Consider the following 14,911-nt stretch of genomic DNA (forward strand, 5'->3'; position numbering starts at 1 on the left):
ATACTAGATTGTTTTGATTATTACTGCTTAATGATGCAGTTTGAGATCTGGGATGGCTAGGCTACTTCACATTTTTTTTTTCATTGAGTCCCTTGATATTCTTGATTTTTTGTTCTTCCAGATGAATTATTTTTTCTAGCTCTAGAAAATAAATTTTGGTAGTTTGATTGATATGACACTGAATAAGTAGATTAATTTAAGTAGAATTGTAATTTTTATTATATTGGCTCAGCCCAAGGCAGTTAATATTTTTCCAATTGTTTAGATCTGACCTTATTTGTGTGAAAAGTGTTTTACAGTTGTGTTCATATGGTTGCTGTGTTTATCTTGGCAGACAGACTTTCAAATATTTTATATTGTTTAAAGTTATTTTCAATGGAATTTCTCTTTCCATCACTTGCTGCTGGACTTTATTGGTAATATCTAGAAATGCTAATGACTTATGTGGGTTTATTTTATATCCTGCAACTTTGCTAAAGTTCTCAATAATTTCATCTAGGTTTTTCAGTTGATTTTCTAGGATTCTGTAAGTATACCATCACATCATCTGCAAAGAGTAATAGTTTTGTTTCCTCACTGCGTACCCCAATTCCTTCAATTTCTTTTTCTTCTCTCATTGCTATAGCTAGAATTTCTAGTATAATAGTGGTAACAATGAGCATCCTTGCTTCACCCCTAATCTTACTGGGAAGGCTTTAGCTTACCCCCATTACAGATAACACTTGCTGATGATTTCAGATAGATAATACTTATCATTTTAAGAAAAGCTCCATTTATTCCTATGTTCTCTAGTATTTTTTAATAGGAGTAGGTGTTATATTTTGTTAAAGGCTTTTTCTGCGTCTACTGAGACGATCATATGATTTCTATTGGCTTTGTTATTTATAAGGTCAACTATACTGATTGTTTTCCTAATGTCGAACCAGTCCTGTACTTCTGGTATAAATCCCATCTGGTCATAGCATATGATCCATGTGATGTGTTGTTGTAATCTCTTGCTAGTGTTTTATTTAAATTTTTTTTCACATCAATATTCATTAGGGAAACTGCTCTATACTTTTCTTTCTCAATTGTGCTCTTTCTAGTATAGGTATCAGAACCATATTTGTGTCATAAAAGGAGTTTGGTAGGACTTTGATTATTTTTCCAAAGAATTTATATATTATTGGGATTAATTGTTCTTTAAATGTTTGGTTGAATTCACTTGTGAATTCATCTGGCCTTGTCTATTCTTAGGGACTTCATTGATTGCTTGCTCAATTTATTTTTCTAAGACAGAGTTATTTAAGTATTCTATTTCCTCTTCTGACAATCCGGGCAATTTATATTTTTATGGATATTCATCTATTTCAGTTAGATTGTCAAATTTATTGGCATATAATTGGGCAAAATTGCTTCTTTTTTTTAAGAAATTGCTTCTGATTGCTTTAGTTTCCTCTTTATTGGTGGTGAATTTACCCTTTTCATTTTTGATACTGATACTTTGGTTTTCTTCTTTCCAACGAAATTTACCAATGGTTTATCTATTAAATAATTGTTAAAGTACATTTCTGTATTTAGCCAGAGAAGAAAATGGCAAATCACTACAGTATTTGCTAAGAAAACCCCAAATGGGTCATGGAGAGTTGGATATAACTGAACAACAATATCACATTTCTCTATTTGGTGATTTGGCACATTTTTTTTTCATGTGCCTTGACAAAATTACTTCTAAGGTTCATCAGAGCTCTGTAGTTTTATACATCTCTGTGTTTACTTGATTGGTTATGCACAACACAGAGAACTGCCCAAAGACAGACATCATAGAATGAAATATAGCACTAGAAGAGCCTTTAGAAGTCATTTATTCAATTTCTTTCAAACAGGAAACAAAAGCCAAGAGAGGTAAACTGACTTGCACAAGATCACACAGGTAGGAACAAGAATCTGAAATGGGATTCTCTGACTCTTACGTACAATATTTGATGCTCTTCAGCACACTTGCTTGTGCAAATTGTCAGGTAGGCTCCAAACACTTTGGCAACACATTTTACAAAAGCATTAAAAGGTGAGCAAATCTCAAGTAGCTTCTAACTTGAGCTAAGTAGAATAATAAAACCCCGTCCAGGTACACACTAGTCTGGTAAGTGGCATAGAAAGCATAGTGCTGGACTTAGGAGTCAGGAAGATCTGAATTCAAATTGTGCCTCAAGATGTTTGTTGTGTGCCTCTGAAAGACTTTCTGTCTCCAAATCTCAATTTCATCACCTGTAAAACAGGGGAGTGGGGGTGGGAGGCGCGATGGCCTTTTCCAGTTCTAAAATCAATAGTCTGATGAAAATAACTATGAGTTTCTCTGTTTTCCCCCTTTCATATTGTTCCCAGGACCAGCAATATTTTCAAAGTGTGCATATCCTTCATGTGTGAAGTCTTTCTAAAGGATTCAGCCATTCTGCTTCTAAAAACTCTTATTATTCCATTTAATTCAATGTTTTTGTTTTCTTCAGTAAACAGAAAGCTTTCCATATACATACATATAGGCTATATCCTAACCAAAAAAAAAAACCTTCAGAGGAGTGACACATTTTTCTTTTCAGTGTCAAGTAAACCCTTAATTGAACATACAGGATGCCATATTACTTGGTAAAGTTCAGTAAGAGCCACTCTGTTTGATAATTGCATTTAGCTAAGGCTCATTGAAACGCATGACTACTCACAAAAATAAACGGTTTTTGGTCACAAAATGAAGCATAAACTGGTATGATTTCACCAAAGTAAGTGTTTATATTTGTAAACCTGGCCAAAAAGCTATGCTACTTCCCTCTGAAGCCTGGTTCCAAGAGATCAAAAATAATTATAATATAACTAGTAAGAAAAATTCAGTACCCAGACAGTAGTGATTTTTTTTCCATGTGGGTATTCAGTGTATTTGAAAAGTAAGATTAAAAAATTATATTCCCCATGCCCTTGGTGGCTACTGACAGAATTGGATTGATTAAACTGTCACTCATCATTTACTTTGGTTAGTGCTTCATTAGGCACAGATAGGCACAATATATCTTAGTCAAATTCTTATACACAGAATTTAGCTCTTGAGAAAAGAAAAAAGAGACTTTGGACAGAAGCCATTTACTCAGCTAGTAAATAAAACAACTGAATTTTGTGGAGAGGAGGACTCAGCTGCTTTTTTGGAAGAGAAAGATGTGAAATATCAATAGATTGGACTTTTAGTAGGTCTGCAAAAAAAATGCAACCTAAAATTTTATATTAGACAACAAAGAAAAAAGGGTATGTGTGTGTGTGTGTGTGTGTGTGTGTGTGTGTGTGTGTGTGTGTGTGTGTTACATAGAAAAGCAACACAGCTCAGAGGACTTTAGTCTCAGGCTCTAAATCTGGCTCCATCATTGATTAGGCATGAGACACTGACCATTTTATTTAGTCTCTCTTTGTCAGTTTCCACTTTTGTAATCATGGATATCATGGTGAAGAATAAGCCATTTCAAAATATCGAAGAAATACTAGTTTAGAAGAGACTTTAATGCTTATGTCTGAATGCTAATAGATATATACTCAAATACACAAATGGATTTATGATGTCATAGATCTGAATATTCCCTCCAATGATGCAAATTGCACCTTATTCACACTCATTCTACTGTGGTCAATGTTCTGTCCTAAGTTCATCATAGGTAGTTCACTGAACAGAGGTCTATATACATGCCATCATCATCATCATGATAGTTATATTATTTGCAATATTCAAATGTAACTATAATCTTATTGATTTCACTGTTCTTCAGTAGTGCAGATCACAAGCCATCCCCACCATAAATATATATTTACATATATCAAAATGTAGTATATATACATACATATATGTGTGTGTAAATATTGTATATGCTTGTATATATATATATATATATTGATGATGATGGTGATGATAATAATATTAACAATAGCTATTTACATTAAGCTTTAAGGTTTATAAAGCACTTTACATATGCTATATCATGTTATCCTCACAACACTCAACCCTTTGAGGTAGGTGCTATTATTATTCCCACGATACAGATAAAGAAATTGAGAAATAGAGAGCTTAAGTGAACTGCCCAGGATCACACAGGTATGAAGGATTTGAACGCAAATCCTCCTGACTCCAGGTTCACCATTTTAGTCATTTTGCCACCAAGCTGCCATTTATTATTGTATGTGTGTGACAAATATTACAAACAGAGATCATTACTCAGAAAGGTATGGTTTGTGTAAAGGAAAAGTAAAAACATTATAAAAAACTGTAATATTTGCTGATAGCCATAGATACTACAGTTTCAGTGGTAGAGAAAAAAAAATTGGAATCCTGAAACAAACAGAACAGCGAAGGGCCTAGAAGAAGTGACCTGCAAGTGGAAAGACTTGTCAAACCACCATGAACATCTACAGAGCATGACTGGGAATATTACACTAGCTGTGAGTTTATTAATTTTTTAAACATGAATAGAATATTAAATGATGATTCAAGAGAAATGCAGGTGTAACAAAATAAAACATTACCATATTGTATCTTAGGAAAACATCATTAGCTATCATATTAAATGGGACGATAAAGGGAAAAGGGAAAAGTCTCATCAGATGAATTAATACAAGACCACTTACAAAAAATTTCCCCTGAAGTTTGCGAGCTTTCTGAAAAATAATCTCAATGGTTTGTGTACATAGAATTGATTCTCCTAGTTTTCCTACCACCCTCTTCTCAGTCACCTAAACTGTTTCCTCAACCATGTCTCATCCACTAACAAACAGTTTCAACTAATGGCCTATGTCAGTCCCTCCTTTCTTTTCTTACAGTACTTTCTCTCTTGGTTATCTCATCAGACACCCTGGCTTCAATTGTTATCTCTGTGCTGATAACAGTATGTAGCTGTCTCTCTCCTGAGTTACATTTCAGTATCATAAAACATATGTTCAACATCACTACCTGCATTTCCCATAGGTACCTAAAACCCTACATGTTGAAAATGACCTCATTATCCTCCTTCTTTGCCCAAATCCATTTCTGTGGAGGGTACCAGCACCCAATTTTGGCTTTAAAGTCATCCTTGACTTTTCCATGTCTCTCAACACCTCCTCCATCCAATTAGTTGAACAGTCTTGTCAATTCAATTTTTTTTTGTTAAATAATGTTTATTCTAAGATTGGTCACACAAGAAGTCTGGGGGAAGTGGGCGGCCTCTGTCAATTCCATTTCTAAAACATCTTTTATCAACTGCATTTTCTCCACTCACATTGCCATCACAATAATTTGAGCCTTCATCATCTCACCAAAACTATTATGTGAGTCTCCTAATCGTGGTTTGTCCTTCATTCTCTAAGGGGACTATGAAATCAGGGAGAAGATGACATGACTTGCAATTGACTTTGATTTGCGTGGGGAGGACTGTGCAAAGTCACCAGCCTCACTTTCTCCTCCAGATTTCCACTGTATTTCCACATGGAAGCTGGGATCACAATTTTATCATTTTAAGAAAAAAAAAGATATTTTTATTGAATACAAATGACTGATGCCAAACATTTCATTCTGAAATCTCATATGAAACAGTAGCATGTGGACACTTACAAAGGGGTTGGATTTTATGAGAAAAGTTCTCTTTTCCTTACTGCTGACTTTCCAACAGCTTGAAATTGGAGTTCATTGTATAACCCTACTTCAGCTGTTATTGTTTATTGCATTAAAAACTCTGTAACTAGGACTTCCTAGATACAGAGCTTGCTCTTTATTTAAAGGGAGAAATTAGTTTTTCTTGAAGAAAATATCAAATGTGTAGACTCATTCCCCTGGGTAGATACTTTGGAAGATCCACATATTTGTTTCAGATCATTCAAATCTCTTTCTCTACTGAACCCTCCCTCTGATGTCTCAGTACGGTATGAAGGTGGCCCTGGGTTTCTGATGGCTTTGCCCACAAAGTAAAAATACTGATGGTCCTAAAAAACTAAAAAAGTTACGATATAGAAACAGAAAAGGACTGAATGTCTGCAGGTCTGACAATGCCATCCCTTTATACTTGATAAACTCTAGTGGTTCCCTATCATCTCCAGGATCAAATACAAAATCCTTTGTTTGGTGTTTAAAGCCTTTAATAACCCAACCCCCCTCCTCTTGTACCTTCCCAGTCTTCTACACCTTCCTCTCTGCCACATATTCTTTGATCCAGTAATTCGTGCCTCCTTGCTGTTCCAATAGGAATAACACACTCTATCTCTAGTATCCAGGCATGTTCTTTGGCTGTCCCCATACTTGGCATGCTCTCCCTCCTCATTTCCCTTTCTTCCCTCTAGTCCCAACTAAAATTCTATCTTGTACAGGAAGTCTTTCCAAACTCCTCTCTGAATTTTAGTGCCTTCCTTCCATAAATTATCTCCTATTTTTCCTTATATAACATATTTGCACATATTTGTTTGCTTTTTGTCTCCTGGGCAAGGACTGTCTTTTGTCTCTTTTATTTGCATTCCCAGTGCCTGGCATATAATACACATAATAAATGTTTATTGACTGACTGACTGATAGAATAGTAAAGCTAAGTTTTGTTAGACTTGTTAACAGGTTAGCTTTAGCATAATGATCTTTCCAGCCACAGCAAATCTCTAACATGATTTACTAAATTAAAGACTACTGGAATAATCCATGTCAATAGAGGGGATACTTTCAAGTATCCCCTTTAGGTATATCAGTGCCTTTCATAAGACTTTGGAGGCAGAATTGGGCAATGAAAGTATGGCTATCCAGTGCTTAGCACAGTTCCTGGCACCACATGGTAGGTGCTTAATAAATATTTACTGACTTTCACAAATAGCACAGCTTTTACTGATCACATGGACACTTCTGAATACCTCTGGCTTGCTGACTATTTACCCAATGCAGTCCAAGTTGCTACTCCAAGCAATCACTGGAAGTGGACGTCATTTGGGCAAGCCCATGAAAAAGGTGAAGCAATTTGTGATAGTGCCTAAATTAAACCTTCCTCACTTTCACATCCTAATTTTAACAGTACTAAAGGGTAGCCTTTGCCAAAAGAAATCAAAGGTTTGTTATTATTAAAAATCTCTTTAGAGCTGTTGCATTATTTTCAGGAGACGGTGTAAATAATACTGGGGAATTGGGAAAAGAGACCTTACTCCAGATTTTGTCTCAAGAGATATTTACTGAATCTAATGATTTATGATTTAGTTTATTTCAAAACAACTCTCCCAGGAGTCTCAGAACCCTACTATAATATTGCTATCAGGGAACAAGGGTAGACAGGTAATAGACTTTTTTACATTATAATAAAAGATGTATGACAGTTTTTATTTACACAGGTGGGGCATGACAACATAGAGTAGAAACAGTTTTATGGATTGGGAAATTTGCTGCATTTGTTTTGTAGCAGCAAAAAGACTGGTTTCTTCCTAATTTTCTTGTTCAAGACTTAAATGAAAATACAGGCTTACATATGTTACTCTAAACTTATAAAAGGGATGAGGGGAAGATTTTTTTTCCCCAATGGTTCCATTTCTAAAGCTATAGTTTGGTGTGGGTAGCAAGACAGATTCCTTTTACAAATCTGGACATTTAAGTGTGGTGATTAAACGAGAATTATAAAAACCATAATCTTGATGATAAAATAGGGACACTAAAGATTCTAAAACACCCATGAATACACACCTTGATTTCTGACATGGAAGGTATCAACCTTGATGCAGATACCTTTCTCAATCAATTAAGACCAGTATGCCAATTTTTTTCTCCAACCACCCAGCTGCTACAATGTTAAATAAATTAATTTCAATCTTAAATCAGAGATGTAATGGAGAAAATGCTGATTTAATATGCAATCTCATTACATTTGACAGGCTTATTTATAAGTGATTTGTCCCACACTTTGACAAGCATAGTTAATATGTTAATTAGCCTTTAAAAAGATGAGAGAAAGAAACTTACATATGATTTCTCTCTATACCCAGCTAAGGAATACTTTATATGAGACAAGGTGGCTTTAATGTATCTTTTGGAATGCCAAAGGGCCCTGTGATCACAACAAAAAACATATTGCTTGGTCAAATATGGCTTACAGTTGGCTACATTAAAAATGTATCCCTGGTGGCATACTGCTGTCGAAAACAGACGCTGTCCTGCATGCATTATGAGACTCAAAAAAAACCCATAAAAAGCATGCTTAAAGCAATGACCTCAACAATTGAAGCTGGACTCCCCCTGCAAGGGATAAGTAAATCAGGGAACTGCTTTCAGACGTGGTATGACTGAATATGGTTTTTATAATATTATATATTCCTTTGGTAAAGATGGTTAAAGATGCTTTCCACAGCCTTGACCCTTAAAGAACTATTAAATGCAAATATTAAGACAAGTTATAGTAGAGGTAATGTTTAACTCTAGCCTTATCACTTAAATCCTCCTTCAAGGGAAAAAAAAGGGAAAAGGACGAAAGATGATCCCAGCTTCTTGATGCATTCTCAAATGGCCGAATTGGCTGCCAGACTTATGCTCCCTCAGCATCATAAACTTAAACCAGTAAATCACAATACACCCTGCCACCATCTACTTCCATCACTTGCTGACAATCTTAATGTGTGTATATTCATTAATATTTTTATTGCCTGTGGCTATTTAAACAAAAACTGGGAGAATATCCCACTGTATGGGGATCATTAGTTTTTACTTACTAGCATAAAAGCCTACAAAGGCAAATGAAGTGTAAAAACAGCCTGAAACCACAGCCACCTGCTTCCCCACCGCTGTCCATGGGTTAATATTTGCACTGCTCTTTGGTGCAGCTGGGCTGAAGCTCAATTACAGCCCCATTTTCAGGTCTTTGAGAGCCCAGCATTTATGTCATTGATTATGTTAAAGTCAATGCCCCTGCAATCTTTGTTCTAAATGGAAAAGTACATATATTTTATCTGGATGCTACTTGCAGGATAATAATGAAATAGCTTTGTAAGGAAAAAAAATGATTAGGAAAATGCAGTACCAAAAATGAAAAGGATTCAGAAGATAACAGTACAAAGAATGACAGGCATAACAAGGACATAACTCAGGATTTTAGGGTTTGGATGTGAACAGCCAATAAATATGAGCAGCTGCTCAAATATAACACATTTGTTATTATTTTCTGGCAAAGAATAATCTTGGCAAGTAGACAAAAGGGCATGTGGGTTCTATGATTTTCTTTCAGATTTTTTTCCGCCTTTCCATTTAAATAAGAGTCTTATTGTGATGGTGCCATTATGTCTCCACTCAAAGTAAACTGGCAAAGGGATCCCAAGCCATCCTCTCCTTGGAGGAAAAAGAGAAACTGGAACAAAACTGGAAACCAAGCCCTATACATCTAAAGTGGGCATATCACAAATCTATGTAACAGATTTACAATTGAAAGAAGGCGATTCGTAGGTTTTGGAGAAACCTCATCACTTATATGTCCATCAGTTTCACAAATACAAGCTTAATATTCAAATGATCCTCCACTTACTGAAATATGACCAGCTTTAAGCCATCGTCACTTTCAAAATTATATTCTATAACCAAAGTCCTTAACTGACCTCTCTGGTGGAACCTAGAATTTTCATACTGATGGGACACAGAGGGAAACATCATCACTTGGAAAAGGAATGTATAGAAGTCTGGCTCATTGAGGTTGGGTTAGCGTGTGTGTGTGTGTGAGTGTTGTGTGTGTGTGTGTGTGTGTGTGTGTGTGTGTGTGTGTGTGTGAGAGAGAGAGAGAGAGAGAGAGAAAGAGAGAGAGAGAGAGAGAGAGAGAGAGAGAGAGGAGACTCTAGATGAGCCTTTAACTCAGTCAAATCTTTTGTTTAGATTATCATCTCTGTCTCCTGTTCATGTCTAATAGTAACCAAGGTATAAATAGCCCAAAAGGCAAATAGCAGATGGGAGAAAGGGATTGATTTTATCAGCCCCCAAATAATGGGAATCATTATTGCTAGTGCTTTTGAATGTGAACTGCACCACTACCAAAGCACGAAAAATGAAGGGCTCTATGAAGGAGAAAGGAAACATCAGATAGAGATGAGAAGAGGTTAGGCCAAGAGGCAGAAATACAGAAGGCAGAATGAAGCTGGAGAAATATCACTAGTATCTACCATCAATGAATTCAGCCCAAGGTCAAAGAACTCCTAACATCAAAGCTTTCCACATCTATCAAGGGAAAAGAGGAAGAATGCAAACACTACCCAAGCACCATCCAGACGGGAATTTGAACAATAAAGTAAAAGTATGTGCTCAAGTCAAAAAAGGTTAGGCACAGTTGGGGGGAATTAAAGCGCACCACCAGCACATGGTGCTGGATCGATAACAGTCACCCTAATGACCACATGTTCAAGGGCAGCAGCAGTGAATCACTGAGGGGTAGAAGCAGAGGGACAAACATATGAGGTTCTCCTCATTCTCAGACATATACCAAATGTTCAGTCCTATTACTGTGTTCCCCGAGTAGCTCTATTTCATCTTCCACCTTTAGGAATCATGTCTCTTAACTTATGGGAAACTCCTGAATATTTTATCCCATGAAAAATCTTTCTTCAGGTTGTAATAAGCAGCTTTTAGAGATGACAAGAGCAGCTAGGTGGTGCACCGAGCTTCGAATCAGGAAGACTCATCTTCAAATCTAGCCTCAGACACTTACTAGCTGTGTGATCCTGGGCAAGTCACATAACCCTGTTTGTCTAGGTCTCCATATCTGTAAAATGAGCTGGAGAAGGAAATGGCAAACCATTACAGTATCTTTGCCAAAAAAAACAAAAACAAAAACCTCAAATAGGGTAACAAAGAGTCAGATATGACTGAAAATTACTGAATAACAACAAAAGAGATAGCACAGAATGTACTATCATGCAAGGACAATGATTGTCTTCATACCCCAAAGCTTTGGGAGATTGGTAGTAAAAAGTACACCAGACAGCCGCAGATCAAAGCTGCACTCAGACACTTACTACTTCTGTAACCTTGGGTGAGTCACTTAAAATCCCTGGACCTCAGTTTTCTCATCGCCAAATGAGTGATTTAGATTAGAAGGCTGCTGATGAACCCTTTCACTCTAGATCAATGATCTTATGGTGTGATAATCAAGAATATCAGAAAGGAAACCTGACTTTATCTTGGTCAAACAGATCTCAGCTTCACGAAGAAAAAATACTGTCAACTGTATGAATTGCATCCTATGCATCTATCACTTCAGAATACTCCACACCTTGGAGACGTAGCAGGTATTTACAGAAATTGTATTAACAGGAAATTAAATTAAAAATGGCAAATAATAATGGATAAGGCATAATTTCACTTTGGAAAGACTGAAAAAAATAAGATAACCAGAAACAGAAATTAAAAATCATCATATCCTTCCCCTTATCCCATTTGTTAAGGCTTGTTATTGACACATCTGCAGTCCCTAAAATATTAAAATTCATGGGAGAGAATTCTCATTAAATAATCCCCAGGTGCTGTGTAAATCAATTTTTGCTCTGAACAAGAAAACAAATGTGGTTTTGGATAGCACTGTTCTATGAAAATGCTTCTAATAACAGCCTTAAGAATCCTTGGTCCCTAAAAACAAAGTCATTATGAGGGCAAAACTTTTGATTCAAAACATGAAATATTTGATTCTTAAGCATTTTTTTAAAAATATGAATCTTTTTTTTCCTGCTGGTGTCATAGATTACATACTTAATGGAATATCACATAAAGTGTAAACTAAGCTAGATTAAACCATCAATATAAGTGTGGGTTAATTTTCTTTCCTTTTATTTTGCTGTTCAATTTGTTTCGAATGATTAATGCGTTGATGTCAATGGTTTTGAAGAGATCACTGAAATTCAAATTTTATATTTAACAATCGGGGAAAGAAAAACTTTCCAGGGCCACAGAAGTATCATCTGAGCATCATTTGGAATGTAGAATATGATCTCTTCTCTTTTTTAGCTTTTATTACATTTGGAGTGGGGGGCCGGGTGGGAGGAGACACATTTCCCTGATACAGGGAATGATAGAACAGTAGATTATGATTCTCTGGGAAAAGAAAACCATCGTGTCGATGGTTAGAAGGATGTCCCATCCCCTGCTTATCAAGTACCAGTACTACACACCATCTGCAAGCCAAGAGATGATTAGGGAGTTTCCCTAACTCATGGAAAAGAAAGGAGAGGAGAGGAGAGAAGGGAAGGGAAGAGTAAGTGAAGAAAGGGGAGAGGAGGGAAGAAAAGAAAACGAAGAAGAGAAAAGAAAACCTAGCAGTATTACCACCCACCAGCCAGTTCTGCCCCACCATTGATGTTCATTCACATTGGTTATGATATTTGTCTAGGGTTGACCCTAACCCAAAGCTGCAGCTAGATTAGCTAGTATGAACCTTCTCTTTCTCACCACATGTCAAGGCAGGTGGAGTATTCTGTTGAGCCCAAGAGGACATCTGGAGGTCTGTACCACAGAGTAACCACTTCATTGGAGTATGTGTGGCTAGGGACCGATTTTGCTCTCGCAAGACCTGTGGGTGACAGAACAGAAATAAAGCTTAATCAGCATAAATGGAGCAAGGGAGCACAGAACTGAATGTTTACAAGTTTCAAAGGTCAGACTGAGAATGTAATACGAAATACATGAATGGAAAGAGATCAATTTTATTGGTGAATTAATAGTGCCACCTTAGCCTCTGAGACCATAACCAAAGGATGTGGTGGTTATAAATTATTAAAAGCATAAGGCGAGGGAAAGTAATTTACAGTCAACATAGGCCACCTAATTGGCTTAATAGTATCTTTTTCAGATATCTGTGGGAGAATTACGAAAATGAATCTGGCAGAGTAAAGCACTGTTTTTCTACCAACTCAATCATTTCACATTTATGAAGATCAAATCATCATTAAAAGAGACACAGCTAATGAGAATAAATATATCATATTTGCTATCATATCACCAATAAGACACTAGCATAATGAGTTCAATATATTTCAGTTAAAAGGAAAACAATAAATCCTAAAACATGGTTTCCTTTCTAGCCTTGATGAATGCAATTTGGCATGATAGTTACTCCCCCCTTGGTCATTACAGTTTCTGGTAATGCATATGAACTAAAGAATGAAACAAATCTATTCTTTCCAGTTTCCTGGTGTATAATACACTGAAAATACTCTTTCAAAGAACAGAGTAAATGGGAGGGCAGGATAGGATTAAGGGAAATAGAGTTGGTTTTTCACAACATGTCTACTATGGAAGTGTTTTGCATAATGCACATGTATAACCTATATTGAGTTGTTTGCCTTTTCAATGGGGGGGGGGAGGAAGAAAGAAAATTTGAAGCCTAAAGTTTTAAAAATATATGTTTAAAAAAAAGTTTTCACATGCTACTGGGAAATAAGAAATACAGGAGCTGGGGTATAGAAGTCTATCCTGCCCTACAGGAAAATAGAAGGGGAAGGGGATAAGAGAAGGGGGGAGAGATAGAAGAGAGGACAGACTAGGGGAAGGGGTATTCAGAATGCATGCCATCTTGGGGTGGGAGGAGGGGTGAGATGGGGCAAAAATTTGGAACTCAAAAACTTGTGGAAGTGAATGTTGAAAACTAAAAATAAATAAATTTATGTTTAAAAAAAAGAAAAAGAAAATACTCTTTCAAAAATGTGGCTGATATCTCTTATCTGTATCAATTCCAAAATGGAATTCTTTATTTATCACTGACAAGTCTAAAGTACATGCATATTTATTTAGAAATATTTCCTAAATGTGTGTACACACACACACACACACACACACACACACACACACACACACACACACAGAGTGAATTTTATCCAGGAAGTTAACCATCAGTGTGGTTAAAAAAGTTAACTTTGATACTCTGAATAGTTGAGGTGTTATAAAATATCTTAAATCATGAACTCTTTTTTTCTATTTATTAGAAGTTTTTTTTAAGTATATATATATTTAAAAATTAATAGGACACAGTGAGAGAAATAACTCCTAATTAATTCTGCCACTAAAATTGTCACTCAATCCAAACAACAAATATAGTTTTTTCTAAGACTGAATTATCCAATCAATCCCTTGGATATTACTCAAAATTACATCCTTATAGATGCAGAAAGAAAAATTTATTAATTTTTTAGATGACATGTATTTTTTACAACAGGTATCTACAAACAGCTTTTAGGTATGTTTTCTCCTCCCAAAATATCCTCTTCAGGATTTTCCAAATTTTAGTGAAGGCAAACATAAAAAAGATAGAAAGGATCCTCTATAAAGAACAGGCAAGATACACACCAAGATCAGTTAGGAAGAAATGTGGTTGTCAGTAGCAGACAGCACACCTCCACCTAAGTCCTCCTCCAATGCCTCATCATGACATGGGCTCTCAAAGGCAGAGGATAAGCTCTGGTGCTTCCAGAATGTTAAAAGGTTCCAAGGACCAGCCACATGATTAACTGCCTATCTCTTGTCTAAGGATAAGTCTTGGTAAGTTGAGGTGCTCATCACTAGATGGAACCCATGCTGATGAATATTGTAGCCAAAGTCAACTCTCAAAGACCAACTACTTAGCCATAGAGGGACTGCTAACAGCATTGGTGGAGTGTATGCTCACATCAACAGTTAACTGTCCTTGAAATTATTAGGAAAATATTAGGCAAACATCACAAAGCAAAGCAAAATTTAAAAAGTAGGGGAAGAAGGAAAAGTCAATCAAAGAGATAAAGCCATCACAGGCTAGTTTCTAGCATGAGATGAGACAAATTAAAGAGAATTTTTTTAAAGAAACATCTAGTGATGACAGAGCCCAGGCCAGTCAAGATTGAATACCCCATGCTTAATGCTGTCAACTGGCCTTCTTGCTGCTTCTCATGTACAACATTCTATCCCTCTTCTCCATGTTTTTGC

The 14,911-nt window shown here is 36.2% G+C and overlaps 1 protein-coding gene across 1 annotated transcript in view; it reads right to left on the reverse strand.

Moving 5' to 3' along the window:
* CDK14 (cyclin dependent kinase 14) overlaps positions 1–14,911 on the reverse strand; it is a 654,255-nt gene that overhangs the window by 256,612 nt on the left and 382,732 nt on the right. The window contains 1 exon segment of the mRNA XM_020987443.2: positions 12,407–12,527. Coding sequence (XP_020843102.1) covers positions 12,407–12,527 — 121 coding nt within the window.

The sequence above is a fragment of the Phascolarctos cinereus genome, unplaced genomic scaffold (assembly GCF_003287225.1).
Source record: "Phascolarctos cinereus isolate Bilbo 61053 unplaced genomic scaffold, phaCin_HiC Scaffold_1;HRSCAF=81, whole genome shotgun sequence".
Lineage (NCBI taxonomy): Eukaryota > Metazoa > Chordata > Mammalia > Diprotodontia > Phascolarctidae > Phascolarctos > Phascolarctos cinereus.